The following is a 13,570-nucleotide window of genomic DNA, read 5'->3' as shown; positions in this document are numbered from 1 at the left end:
CTGATTTCAAGTGGCTTAGCAATTTGAACGATAAGAATAGCTCATTCAATTTAAACAGCCACTTGGATGGGCCGGCCCTGTGGCTTGGTGGTTAAGTGCACGCGCTGCAATGCTGGTGGCCCGGGTTCGGATCCCGGGTGCGCATCGAGGCACCACTTCTCCCTCCATCCTGAGGCCGAGTCCCACATACAGCAACTAGAAGGATGTGCAGCTATGACATACAACTATCTACTGGGGCTTTGGGGGGAAAAAAATAAAATAAAATAAATAAAATCTTTAAAAAAAAAATAATAAAATAAACAGCCACTTGGTAATAAGCTCAGATGGGCATCGGTCAAATTTCTTTATTTCTGTTGCTATGTAGGTACCACACCAATGCTTATCTGATTTGCATGGGGAGAGAGAGAAGGCAACATTTAAATACCAAAACTTAGCTCACTTCCAAGAATGTCATCAGTGAGACTTCATTCTCCTAACGTTTTAGGAGCGTAGAGAAAGGAAAGGCTATCAAGCTATTTCTTACAGACTTCGACAGAGAGTGGCTCTCAGAAAGTCACTTGGATTGTCCCGGAAAGTGAGTATCAACCCATTATCCAAATATTCCCGAATTGACAACAATACGCCCAACTTTAATAGGAGTCAGAATCACTGGGCAGCTAGCTATTTTGAAAATGAAGAGAGACAGTCGTTCTACTTATCAGCTGCTCCTTCTCCGCACGTTCTTGGCCTTCGGCGAGTATACCTTGTACAATTATGTCATCGTCCAAATAGATGACTTTCTCATGTTGGTGGATAAGCAGAGGGAGATAAAATCGAACAAAGTTCAGCTGTTAAAACAACAAAAGAAGTGATGGTGGGAAGAGGCATTTGGCTCAGAGTCTTCCTGGGGTGCTGGAGGGTCGGCTTTGAGCACGGCCTCGGCTCAGCTCCAGGTTTGGAGCAGAGTAGAACAGAGGCGGCAGAGGTGCCTCGCCTGAGCTTCCTGGTGCCCGACCTACCTGGGCCCCAGGATGGGAACCAGTGCTGGTCAGCAGTTCTCCTAGATCCAACTCCCCCACTGCTAAAACTGTTACCACTTGCATCTCTCTAGACTGCTGCAGTGGGAGTCACAGAGCCACAAATTGCCTGCCTTCCTCTACACTCAGTAATGTGACTGTTGTCAACTAAATCAGCCTTACACACACACACACACACACACACACACACAGAGGCAACATCTCAACAAGTTCAACCACTTAGCTCCTTGAACCAGAAAAAGTCAGAGAAGCGAGGCCTGAGAGTGGGAGTCTTCAAGTTTTATTACCCACAACACTCTTTAATCCCAAGTCCCAACTCAGCCAGCACTCTTGATAATAAATATCTGGAATTGGGAAAAGTTCATGTCATTAGATAGAGGGCTTAGAATTTCGTAAATTTTCAAGGATGGATTTAAGTAACAATCTGCATTTTCTGTAAACCTGCCATCAAAAACACCACTCTTTGTCCTGGAGAGGGTCCCTTTTGTAAGAACTCTTGCAATAAAATACCTTAAGATTCCCAATTACAGGAAAACAGTTGGTGTCTCCCGCAAATATTATCTTAGTCGATACTATGAAGTATATAATCCATCAGGCTACTGTTTTTCTTTAGCCTTTAGATCCTCCGAACTGAATTTAATATCCAGTCACAGGACACACACAGCATATGGGTTGGGAATATTTTTTCTTGGCCTTACTACTTGGCCCCTCCCCCCCACCCCACAGGGATGTTCACATACAGAAGTGCATCCTACATTTTCTTATGCTCCATTTCTTCTTTAATAGCTTCAGTATGTTTATGTAAACCACCTTAAACCCTTTCTGCAGCAGGTGGCTCATAAATTATAAGTAAGCAGGGTTTGGGGAAATCTAACACTGTGAGGCTTCAAAAATACTCTGTCTGCATCCCGGTGGCTAGTGCTCCATACTGAACAAGGGTCTCACCGAGAACTGTCCCCAGCACATGCGTGATTCCTACTCACAGGCTGGAGCAACTCGGGCCTCGATGAGTCTGGTCTGATCTTCCCTTTGAGGACCGTAGGGTTGAATTCCACGATTTTAAAGTTTATTTCTCTCAGTTTAGAATGTTCGATCCATTTTCTAAAGAGATGACATAAAAAAAAACCCTCTCATACACACCTCCAACCTTTCCTCAATTTGCCTATTGCCTCAGAGGCAATCTGTTGCCTCCTTAGAAAGTTAAAAATAAGATGTGTGTAACCTTAGTAGAGTTTAGTCTATAAATCCCTCTTGATTTTTTCCCCCATCTGGTCTGGCTTCAAATCTTTCCTTTCTTTTTTTTTTTTTTCCCTCCATTCACATAACTCTTTCTGCAAAGGAAATGAAGCAAAATAGTAATAACCAAATATCTCCCCAGATCCACATAATCTCCACAGGAAACTGGAAAAACCAAATGCGTTCCTTCTTTCTTATAAAGCAGCATCTGTGGTTGCCAGAACTGTCTGCGCCATGTGCTCACAGCTCTGTGAGGTTATAAAGCAGGACATTCTGAACCTGCTGCTTTGACTGAAATCATTTTCACTCAGCTGTCCTGACTACAAGGATGATCTGAATCTACCTTTGTCTCCTCGTCTCTGTCGCTCAGTCTTCTCTGTCTGTCCTCGATCCCGGCCTTCTCTTCCTCCTTCTCCCGCCCTCTCCCCTTACATTTTCTCAGTCTTACAGAACTTCTGTCTTTTATCCAATTCACAATAAGATTCTTGGTAGAAATAATCTCAAAATAAAATTTCCAGTGACTAAAGCCACAGGTGGTAGGATTTTTTTCTTGATTAAAAATCAACCAAAGAATTAAATCTTCCAAGCAAAATTTACATCTGCAAAATTTGAACCATAAAAATCAATAATTTACACAACGTTATATGTCAGTTATATCTCAATAAAGCTGGGGTGGGGGGAACAGTCACATCAATAAGAAAAAGACCACCAACAGAAAAATAGGCAAGAGGCTTGAACATGCACATCCAAATGGCTGAGAAATGTGTGAAAAAAGTGCTCCACCTCAAGAAATAAAGGAACCTCAAATTAAAAGCACAATGAGGGGCTGGCCCGGGGAGTAGTAGTTAAGTTCGTGCGCTCTGCTTCGGTGGCCCAGGGTTCGCAGGCCTGGATCCCAGGCGGGGACCCGTGCACGGCTTATCAAGCCATGCTGTGGCAGGCGTCCCACATATAAAGTAGAGGAAGATGGGCACAGATGTTAGCCCAGGGCCAATCTTCCTCACCAAAAAAAAAAAAAAAAAACCCACAATGAGACACCCTGAACACCCATCAGAATGACAAAATTGAAAAGACTGACCATACCCAGTGCTGGCATGGTGGTTGTTACATGGGTTTGTTAACTTTGTGGTGATGCACTAAGTGTACACAGGATTCATACAATTTTCTTTTTTTGTGTTATACTTCAATGTAAAGAGTTTTTTAAATATTTTAAAACAGGGGTGGTGGACTAGACAACTAAGAACTGAGAAACAGTCCCTGCTCAGATGTCATAAAGTCCTGAAGCTCATGCCTTTTATTCAAGTACAAACCCTTACTCAGCACACATTATATATGCCTTCCTTTTGGGTTTGGTTATCTGATTTTCATACCCACAGATAATTAAACGGCTGTTAATGGCAGGCTAAGTGAATAATCTACAACAATAAATGACAGAAGAGTGAGAAATGAGACAGGAAAACTAGAAAGTACACATTAGCCCTCAAAACCCACAGCAGCCAAGGAGCATTCAGATTAGGAGCAAATGTCTTACATATTTCAGTACCTCCTAATGGTGCTATGAGCAAAAAATCTAATTATAAAAGTCATACATAAATACATTCTCCTTATAAATGATGGCAATAACACTGGAAATACCTTGAACTTCCTTCCTTTCATCATTGCTTTCCCCAATTCCTCCTTCCTCCCCAGAGATAGTCACTGTTAACAGTTGAAGATCTTTCTGAGTCTTTTTCTTTACAGAAACACATATATGTACATGTACTTATTTATAGTTTGGAGGTTTTGATTTTCATTGCTATAAACCAAATGTGTGTATCCCCTTCAAATTCATATGTTGAAACCTAATCCTTGACATGATAGTATTTGGAGGTGGGGCCTTTAGGAGGTGATGAGGTCCTGATGGGGGAGCCCTCATGAATGGGATTAGTGCCCTTATCAAAGAGCCTCCAGTGAACTCCCTTACTGTTTCAGCCGTGTGAGGACACAGCAAGAAGGTGGCCCTCTATGAACCAGGAAGTGGACCCTCGCCAGACATGGAATCTGCTAGCACCCAGATCTTGGGCTTCCCAGCCTCCAGAGCTGTGAGAAATAAATTTCTATTGTTCATAAGCCACCCAGTCTACGGCATTCTGTTATAGCAGCCTGAAGGGATAAAGACATTGATAAAGTGGATCATACTCTATGAAGTGTACTGCAACTTGCATTTTCCACTTCACAATATGCCTTGGGGATTGTCTATGTCAGTGTACACGGATTGTCTTCTTTTTTTTTAATAGCCAGATCATCTTCCATAGTTCATTTAAATATTCTTCCATTGATGGACATTTAAGCACTTAGCAACTTTTTTACTATTTCATATAATGCTGACATGAACACTCTTGTACATATATTTTGGCAATATTACTAGAATTTCTTTAGCACAGATTCCTAGCAGTGGAAATGGTATGGTGAGTCAAACTATATATGCATATAATGTTTTAATAGATATTGCCATATTGCCCTCTCAAAATGCTTTACCAATTTACAAAGTGTACATTGTAGAAACAAGGAATAAGCCTGTCCATTTTCCTGCACTGGATAGTGTTGTCCTATTTAATTTTTACCATCCTGATGATTGAAAAATTATATGTCATTGTTGTTTTAATTTGCATTTCCCTATTAGTAACATGGAACATCTTTTCATATTTATTGACCATTTATATTTTTTCTTCTTGAATTGTCTGTTTGTATTCCATGCTCATTTTTCTACTAGATGCCTGTATGTTTAAAATTTTTTTTGTAAGAATTCTTTATATATTTTGGATAGTAATCTTTCATCTATAATACATGTTGAAAATACTTTGCCTGATATATTATGTGATTAATTTTACTGACAGCGTTTTTCATCATTTAAAAGTTTTTAAATGTTATACGGTCAAATCTGTTAGTTTTTTTCTTATGATTTTTTGGCTCAGGGAGTCACCCTCCATACCAAAATTATACAGTTATCTCACATTTTTATAATACATTTAAATGTGATTTTCTGTTTACTTCTAAATCCAACTCCAATTTATTTTTTAGTGTGGTGTGTGATAGGAAAGAGATCTCTTTGCAGTTCAAAAATTATAATTTGTGATGATTCTGAGGCATATTAAAATAAATTATTTTAAATTATAATTAAATTATATAAAATAAAATTATATAATATTAATATTCTCTCAGGTTAAGAAAGCAGAAAAAAGAGAAACCATTTTAGAAAGAAAGACTTTCATATAAACTGCTTAAAGATTGGGATTCTTTAGTTCATTAGACAATTCACTTCTGCAGAATGATGCAGCGCCCTACCAGATTAATGGGGCTTTGCTGAAATTTCCTTAGCTAGACAACACGTGTGTCAGGTGACCAAGTAAACCTCAGGTCATCCCCTCATTATTTGTTTTTTTTTTTAAAGATTTTATTTATTCAGTTTTTTCCCCCCAAAGCCCCAGCAGATAGTTGCATGTCATAGCTGCACATCCTTCTAGTTGCTGTACGTGGGACTCGGCCTCACGTTGGACGGAGAAGTGGTGCCTCAGGGCGCTCCCGGGATCCGAACCCGGGCCGCCAGCATCAGAGCGCGCACACTTAACCGCTAAGCCACGGAGCCGGCCCTCCCCTCATTATTTGAATGACACTTATCAAACCAAAAAAATAAGGGAACCCATTTAAGGAAAGATATGGAAAATTAAAAGAAAGTAGGAAACTCCAAAGTCTATAGTACACAAATTACCGTATTCGGGACAGTGTGTTCCGGAGGCCAACTACATAGAACAAAATGTTGGCATCAGTGTTGCTGTAGATGCTGTTGATGGCAGCCATAGCAGCACCCATTCTCCCTGCTGCTGCACAAATCACCACAGGAATCTCATCTTCCGTTTCCTCAGGAACCTCAGAGTCATCATCTGGAAACATCAAAATCAGGGTCTTGGAACATGAAGGAATTGCACAGTAAAGCCACGTTAACTTGTCTTCCACACTCGGGGGAAGATAGCATAGTGTCAAAGAGACTGCCAATTGTTCTCCAATATCCAGTCTCTCCTTCTTTTCTTAAAAATAGAACATTGGAATTTTAGCTGGCACATAGCCAAGCACTAAGAATGCTTTTCCCAGACTCCCTCGCAGTTCTATGTGATCATGTTCTGACCAACGGGATGTTAGTGCAAGTCTGTGTGCAACCACCGGGTTTGCCTTTAAACGGAATTTGCTTACCCTTCCCTTTTCCATTCCCCCTTCCCATTGGCTGGAATATTGACATGATGACAGGTCCACCTTGGACCATGAGATGGAAGCTACCTCTCAGGACACCAAAACCACGAGATAGAAGGAATCTAGATCTGGATGATTGTGGAACTGACCCTTCAGACTTTCACTTGAGAGGGAAAATAAACTATTTCGCTTAAGTTGCTATTATTTTGGAGCTCTCTTACGGAAGCCAATCGGATAGCCTAACACAAACACACAGTTGAAAACTACGTGAAGAACTGAAAAGCCTCATTTGATTCAACAATTCCTCGACTCCTCAGCTCTCCCTTGAAGGGGAATATCTCCCCTGCCTATGCTGCTATAAAATAGACTGCTTGCCATCTTCCTTCTCTTATCCACCCTCTGGTAAGTGTCTCAAAAGTTGACAGCAAGAGAAGGGAGGTAAATGAGAGAGCATGACTAACACACAAGATGAATAATGGGTTATTCTTTTGCGCCTTGGCTATGATATAAAATACTGATGTCATAACATCATATTTTGGTACCATAATGCAACTTTTACGTATGAAGAATAATCATTATCAGTACGTAGAGTATCCACTATCAAATGCCCATCTAATTTTTACTTAAAACTTAGATCTCTCTCTTTTTACAGATATCTTTTGGCAAAATTTCTGTCACTCAGACCCAGGGTAGTTCTAGCTGATATTTAATCCAACAAACATTCATTAAACTAACCACCAGATGCTGTGCTTTGTGTAATTTAAGAAACATTGAAGGGCCTTTTCCTTCTCCTCCTACATCTCTTCCACCAGCTTGCCTCCAAATTTCCACCACTAGAATAATTTTGTTTTCACAGTATATTTACTGACATGAAAGAATGCGCATAGTATAATGTTAAGGGGGAAAAGAACACCAAATTCTCTCTAGTATTTGATCTCAATTCAATAAGTTCATATTTCAGATGGGTCTATGTCTATTTACAGAATTATGAGTTACATTAATTTCTGTATTTGTGTTTTTTGTATTTTCCAAATTCTCTAAAGTAAACATGGGTTACTTTTATAAACAGAAAATAAAATATTTCTTAAGGTATTGTTCCTTTTGGACCAAGTTGTCATCTGGGGAGGTTCCCTAATCATGTGGCAGGTTACCTGCAGGCAGTGAAGTTATCTGCCTAAAATGCACAATTTGACTACATTTTTCCACTGCTTAAGGTTTTCTAGTGGGTCCTATAAGGTAAAGCCACATTCCTTTGCCTGGCACACAGGGTCCCTCAGGATCCAGTCCCTGCTCATTTCTCTAGCCTCATCTCCCTCTATTCCAGCAATTCCACAAACTATTTGTGGTTCCCTGAATACTGCACCATGTTGTACCTTATCTCAATGCCTTTGCACATGCTGTTCCTGATGCCTGGAATGCACTTTCCATCCTTTCCTGCATCCTACACTTACATATTCATTCCAAATGCAGTACAGACATCAGATCCTGTGGGAAGCCTTTAACAGCTCTCCCTACACAAATTAGTTCACCCCCTCATCCATGCTCACTCTGTCCTTGCTTGTGGGTGGATTTACCAGCTGCACTGTAGTTTATTTGGTTGCATGTCTTTCCTCTCTCTCCTCTTACACTGGGAGCTCGACGAGAGCTGGGACAGTACCTTGTTCATCTCTATTCTCTGCAGCTAGCCCAGCACCTGGGACATGGTAGATTCTCAGTACATTTTGGATGGATGGATGGATGGATGGATGGATGGATGGATGGATGGATGGATGAATTTATTAGATACCTCTACTTGCATGGGGAGGATACCCACACTGCATGGGGAGAATCTATTCATGTGTCTGTCTCCTCCACTAGACTATAAGCTCATTACACTATCCCCACCGAGTCTGGCACCTAGCAAGCACTTAATGAAAGTTTCCTGAAATGAACTAAACTGAGCCGATGCATTGGCCTTAGAGAACAGGGTCCTGGAGGAATGATTCATAGGCTACTCTTACGGGCAAAGAGAGGGAAGAGTTGAAAATCTGGAGCAGTAGCTGGCTGTCAGGCTCAGGAAGAGGTCTTTATCAGGCGATGGGCAGAATGAGGTAGGAGGAAGGTGTCCCCACGAGAGAGGGGCACCCCAAGAGAAGGTCAAACACTGAGTTTACAGCTCTGCTGCAGACACATCACACTGCCAACACTTTGTAAGAGCCTCTGCCAGTCAGAGAAGCTGGGAGCTAACCTAAGCCGAAAACACTGCTCTCTGCCAAGAAGTCTTCCCTGGACAGAATGATGGATGAAGGCACATTGGAGAAAGGGTGGGAAGATCTTTCAACTGTAAATTCTTCACCAATGCTCTGCACTTGCAGCTTCTTTGGGAATCATCCAAGGTACTATTTGGATCCATTGTGCCAACTGGTGCCTGAGCCAACCTACTAAAAGGTTTAGCTATGGGAAGCCACTTGGTGCCCATAAAATCTCTAGAAAGCATCACAATGACAGCAGATTGGACGGGAAATTTATTGTGTTGCCCCACAAGCAACTCTTATCAAACCACGCCCATCCATAGAAGAGGTGAAATGTCTGCTCTCTCAATGCCAAATCCTTGAATCCCGTTTCAAATCAGAATTATTTTAGCCAAACAGATAAACCTGCCTCACCCTAAATGGACCAGGAGTGAATCACCAGCTTGCTGATCACAAGGAAATTATCAGGAGATTACATGGAATGTAATTATCAGATTACACAGAATGGCACCATGTTTTCTTTAGCACATGACTTCACAGGGCCTCTGGACATAATCGTATGACACTAGTTCTTTGAATTAATGTTTTTAAAATTATAAAAATTAATATAGAATAGGCAGAGCACAGAGGACTTTTAGGGCAGCAAAACTATTCTGTATTCTATAATTGAACATAAACGTCGTTATACACTTCTCAAAACCCATAGAATGCACACCACCAAGAGTGAACCCTAGTGTAAACTATGGACACTGGGTGATAATGTGTCAATGCAGGTTCATCAGTTGTAACAAATGTACCACTCTGGTGCCAGACATTAACAGCGGGAGAGGCTATGTGTGTGTAGTGGAAGGGAGTGTGTGGGAAATCTCTGTACCTTCCATTCCATTTTGCTATGAACCTACAACTGCTCTAAAAAAATAAAGTCTATTTAAAAAATTAATATGCACTTCTTGAAAAAATTCCAGCCCAAACATAAGAGTATCCGGTAAACAGTGATTATTTTCTGCAGACCTCTCCACCCCTATTCCAAAGGTAGACCTCTCTTACCAGTGTGCCTCTCAAACCCTTCTTCGTGTAAATACAAAAGGATAACTACCACATACATGTATTATTTTAAAACCAAAATGAAATCATACTTTTTGTAGTCTTGTGCAACTTGCTTTTTCCACTTAACATACCACGGACATCTTTCCATGTCAACACTACATTCTTTCGAATGGTATTTCATAACACTCATTGTTTTTTTTTATTTTAACACTGAATGGGATAAAAATGTGATACTGGATCCATTCATGTGGTGCAAACACTTTGTTTATCAGTATATAGCTGATTAATCAGTCAGGATGTGCATTTCCTTACAGTTCTTTTACCAGCTGTTATAAAAGCTACTCATTTCTTTCTGTGGAGAAAGGAGCTTGCAGTGGGATCAGCTGACGGAATGTGTTGGTTTATGGGCAGAGCATGGAGTGTGAGCAGTAAAGAGCTTGAAGTTCAGACAACATTTGACCTTGTACGACTTCCTTTCTCTCTCTCTCTCTTTTAAGAGTTTTGTTGAAGCATAATTTAGATACTGTTATGGACTGAATTGTGTACCCCTAAATTTCATATGTTGAAGCCCTAACCCCCAGTACCTCAGAATGTGACTGTATTTGCAGATAGGGCCTTTAAAGAGGTGATTAAATTAAAATGAGGCCATTAGGGTGGGACCTTAATCCAATATGGCTGGTGTTCTTATAAGAAGAGGAAGAGACACCAGGGATGTGAGCTCAGAGAAAAGGCCATGTGAGGACACAGCGAGAAGGCAGCCATCTGCAAGCCCAGGAGAGGGGCCTCAGGAGAAACCAACCCTGCTGACACCTTGATCTCGGACTTTCAGCCTCCAGAACTGTGAGAAAATAAGTGTCTGTTATTTAAGTCACCCAGTCTGTGGTATTTCGTTATGGCAACCCAGGCAGACTAATAGAGATTTCTTAAAATCTACCTATTGTGAGTATACAGTTCAATGATTTTTAGCAAATTCATACAGTCGTGCAACCATCACCACAATCCCACTTTAGAACATTTCCATCACCCCCAAAATTTCCCTTAAGCTGGTTGCAGTCAGTCCACTCCCACTCCCAGCCCCAGGCAACCACTGATCTGTCTTCTGGCTCCACAGATTTGCCTTTTCTAGAACTTTCATATAAATGGAATCATACAATATGTGGTCTTTGGGCCTGGCTTCTTTCACTTAGCATAATATTTGTGAGGTTTACCCATACTGTAGCATGTATTAGTAGTTTGTTCCTTTTTATTGTTGAAAAGTACTCCATTGTACCGATATACTACATTTTGTTGATCTATCTACTAGTTAGTCTACATGCAGATTGTTTCCAGTTTGGGTCTACAATGAATAATGCCTTATAAACATTTGCATACACATCTTTGTGTGGAAATCATTCTCTTTCCAGATGCTCCTGATGTTCATGTAGACCAGATTATACATGCTTTTGTTTTTTCAATGAATTTTTTATATTAAAAAAAAAAAGTTAGCATTGTGAGAACAGGGACATTGTTTTGTTCACTGTTATGTGTCCAGTGCCTAAGCCTTTGGCTTAAAAAAAAAAGTGGAATTAATGTATGTAATGCATCAAAATGTTAACTGTATTTGTCTTTGGCTGCTACAGCTACAGGTAATATTTTTCTCTTCTGTATTTTTCATAAATGAGTATATTTGCTTGACTACTATAAAAAGTAAATTAATTAAAAATATAATAAACATACTACCAGTGCTTCTTCATTTTTGTGTGGATTGGCTCTGTGTGTTTGGAGGTTGTAAAGGTGCCATAAGCAATTCGTTCCTGAGGAGGAAGTCCCCAGTGCAGCTGGAAAGGGATATAGGGTCAATGAAGGATCTTTCTTTAAGTTGAGAGTTATGAGGCTGTTTGTGTGCTAATGGGAATGAACCAGCAGGGAGAAAAGAGAGAGGGCAATTTTCATAAGCAAAATTATTGAGAGACTCCAAAGAAATGGAGGTAGAGCAGGCCACTCAACATGTGGTCCAAGAACCAACAGCATCGGCATCAACTGGGAGCTTATCAGAAATGCAAATTCTCAGGCCCCACCCTAAAACTACTGACTCAAAACCTGAGGCCAGTATTGTGTTTTAGCAAGCCCTCCATGTGATTCTTACATGTGCTAAAGTTTGAGTAGCACTGATCATTCTAGAACACAACTGAAAATTTGGCCTTGGGTGGATATTCTACAAGCAGGTCTTTGGGAGCTGACCAAATTTTGTTTGTCTCTGAAGCCAGCTATTGAAAGGACTTGAAGGAACACATTTAAACCATGTTCCTAGTATCCCATCTTGACAGATTTCATTCCTGCTTACCTGCTTCATTCTTTTTTTTAAATATTTTTTTATTGTAGTAAAATACACAACATAAAATTTACCATCTGAACCATTTTAAAGTGCATAGTTCAGTGGTATTGAATACATTCACACTGTCATACAACCATCACCGCCATCCATCCCCATAACTCTTTTCATCATGTAAAACTGAAACCCTATACCCATTAAACAATAACTCCTGATTTTCCCCTCCTTCCAGCCACCCAACCACCGTTATACTTTCTGTCCTTATGATTTTGACTAAGTACCTCATGTAAGTGGAATCACACAGTATTTGTCTTTTTGTGACTGACTTATTTCACTTTGCATACCTGTTTCATTCCTGAGCACTGTCCCCTTATGAACTTTCTTATACAGAATCCCACAGAGGGTCAAAATCAGAAGGAACAGCAACACCTGATTAACTGAAATAAAAATAGAAACATGTTCAAGTTTAACCTATTAAGCTGAAATTGTGGAAAAGTTTAGAATAGCCATGTGAGAGATGCCTTCCCTGACATACATAGGAGTGGTGGTCTGGGACCCTTCTTCAAGGAAATAGCCTATGGAGTAAAGAGTTAACCTGGGATACTGTTGATGCTCAAGGATACACAGATGTAGTTTAAGGAAGATCCTGGGCTAAACACAGGCAGTCTGATGGCCGAGGCTACAACCTTAATGACTACATGATGCTGCCTTTGGAGCCACTTTCTGTGCATGAATACTTTGTTTCAAACAATAGCCAACATTTACATAATGCTTATGATGAGGCAGTACTTATTATGAGTACATGTTCTTAGCCATCATAACACAGCGGCTTCTCAGTTAATTCAACCACTGGTCAAGGATGATGTACAGAAAATTCTTGCTGTACAAGAAGAGGTTAGAAGTAGTAAGAAGCTAATAAGAGGTTAGAAGACCCAATACCTCTTCCAGTTCTAAGCCTCCAGGACCAACTGTTCCAGAACAGTGATGCTTTTCGCTTGGAATCTACTGAGAAGCAGGGTGGTATAGGACTGTGTTTTGAGCACAGACCACTGGTTGTACACAAGATGATGTAGGAGGTTCACGTTCATAGCATTAAGTAACATTAAATCACAGCGTGAGAAATCAGTCCTAATTTCATACGCAGGCAAAAAAAAGCTACCCAGAATTGATTAGTATTATTCTATTCATATATATTTATACAATCACCTTCTTTTTATGATAGGAGATAACTGTTATTCTATTTACAGTAAGGATATACACTTTCTATTATAAAGTACAGTTATAATTTTTTAAATGAGTCAATTTAAAGAAAATAGTAAGTCATGCATAGAACAGAAGGAACACAGATGATGAAAAATTGAGAAGGTGGCACATTGCCATATGTGGTACCCAAGTGCCTGCAGTTTGGAAAACCTTGGTATAAGGGGAAAGGGCTGGATTTAAAGTCAGACTCAAGTTTCATTTCTACCACTTCCTAGCTGTGTGGCCTTGGACAGGTTACTTAA

At 40.3% G+C, this 13,570-nt stretch overlaps 1 protein-coding gene across 3 annotated transcripts in view; it reads right to left on the bottom strand.

Annotated features, from left to right (window-relative positions):
* GLT8D2 (glycosyltransferase 8 domain containing 2) overlaps positions 1–13,570 on the bottom strand; it is a 37,990-nt gene that overhangs the window by 7,989 nt on the left and 16,431 nt on the right. For all 3 annotated transcript variants that reach the window (XM_004418042.3, XM_087449022.1, XM_087449021.1), the window contains exons 3-6: positions 12,410–12,502; positions 6,001–6,172; positions 2,000–2,117; positions 743–827 (exon numbers count right to left, since the gene is read on the bottom strand). In XM_004418042.3, the coding sequence (XP_004418099.1) occupies positions 743–827; positions 2,000–2,117; positions 6,001–6,172; positions 12,410–12,502 (468 nt within the window). The remainder of the gene's footprint in view (positions 1–742; positions 828–1,999; positions 2,118–6,000; positions 6,173–12,409; positions 12,503–13,570) is intronic.

The sequence above is a fragment of the Ceratotherium simum genome, chromosome 25 (assembly GCF_057802395.1).
Source record: "Ceratotherium simum simum isolate JZ-2026a chromosome 25, ASM5780239v1, whole genome shotgun sequence".
Classification (NCBI taxonomy): Eukaryota; Metazoa; Chordata; class Mammalia; order Perissodactyla; family Rhinocerotidae; genus Ceratotherium; species Ceratotherium simum.
This window is presented reverse-complemented; position numbering and strand designations above follow the sequence as displayed.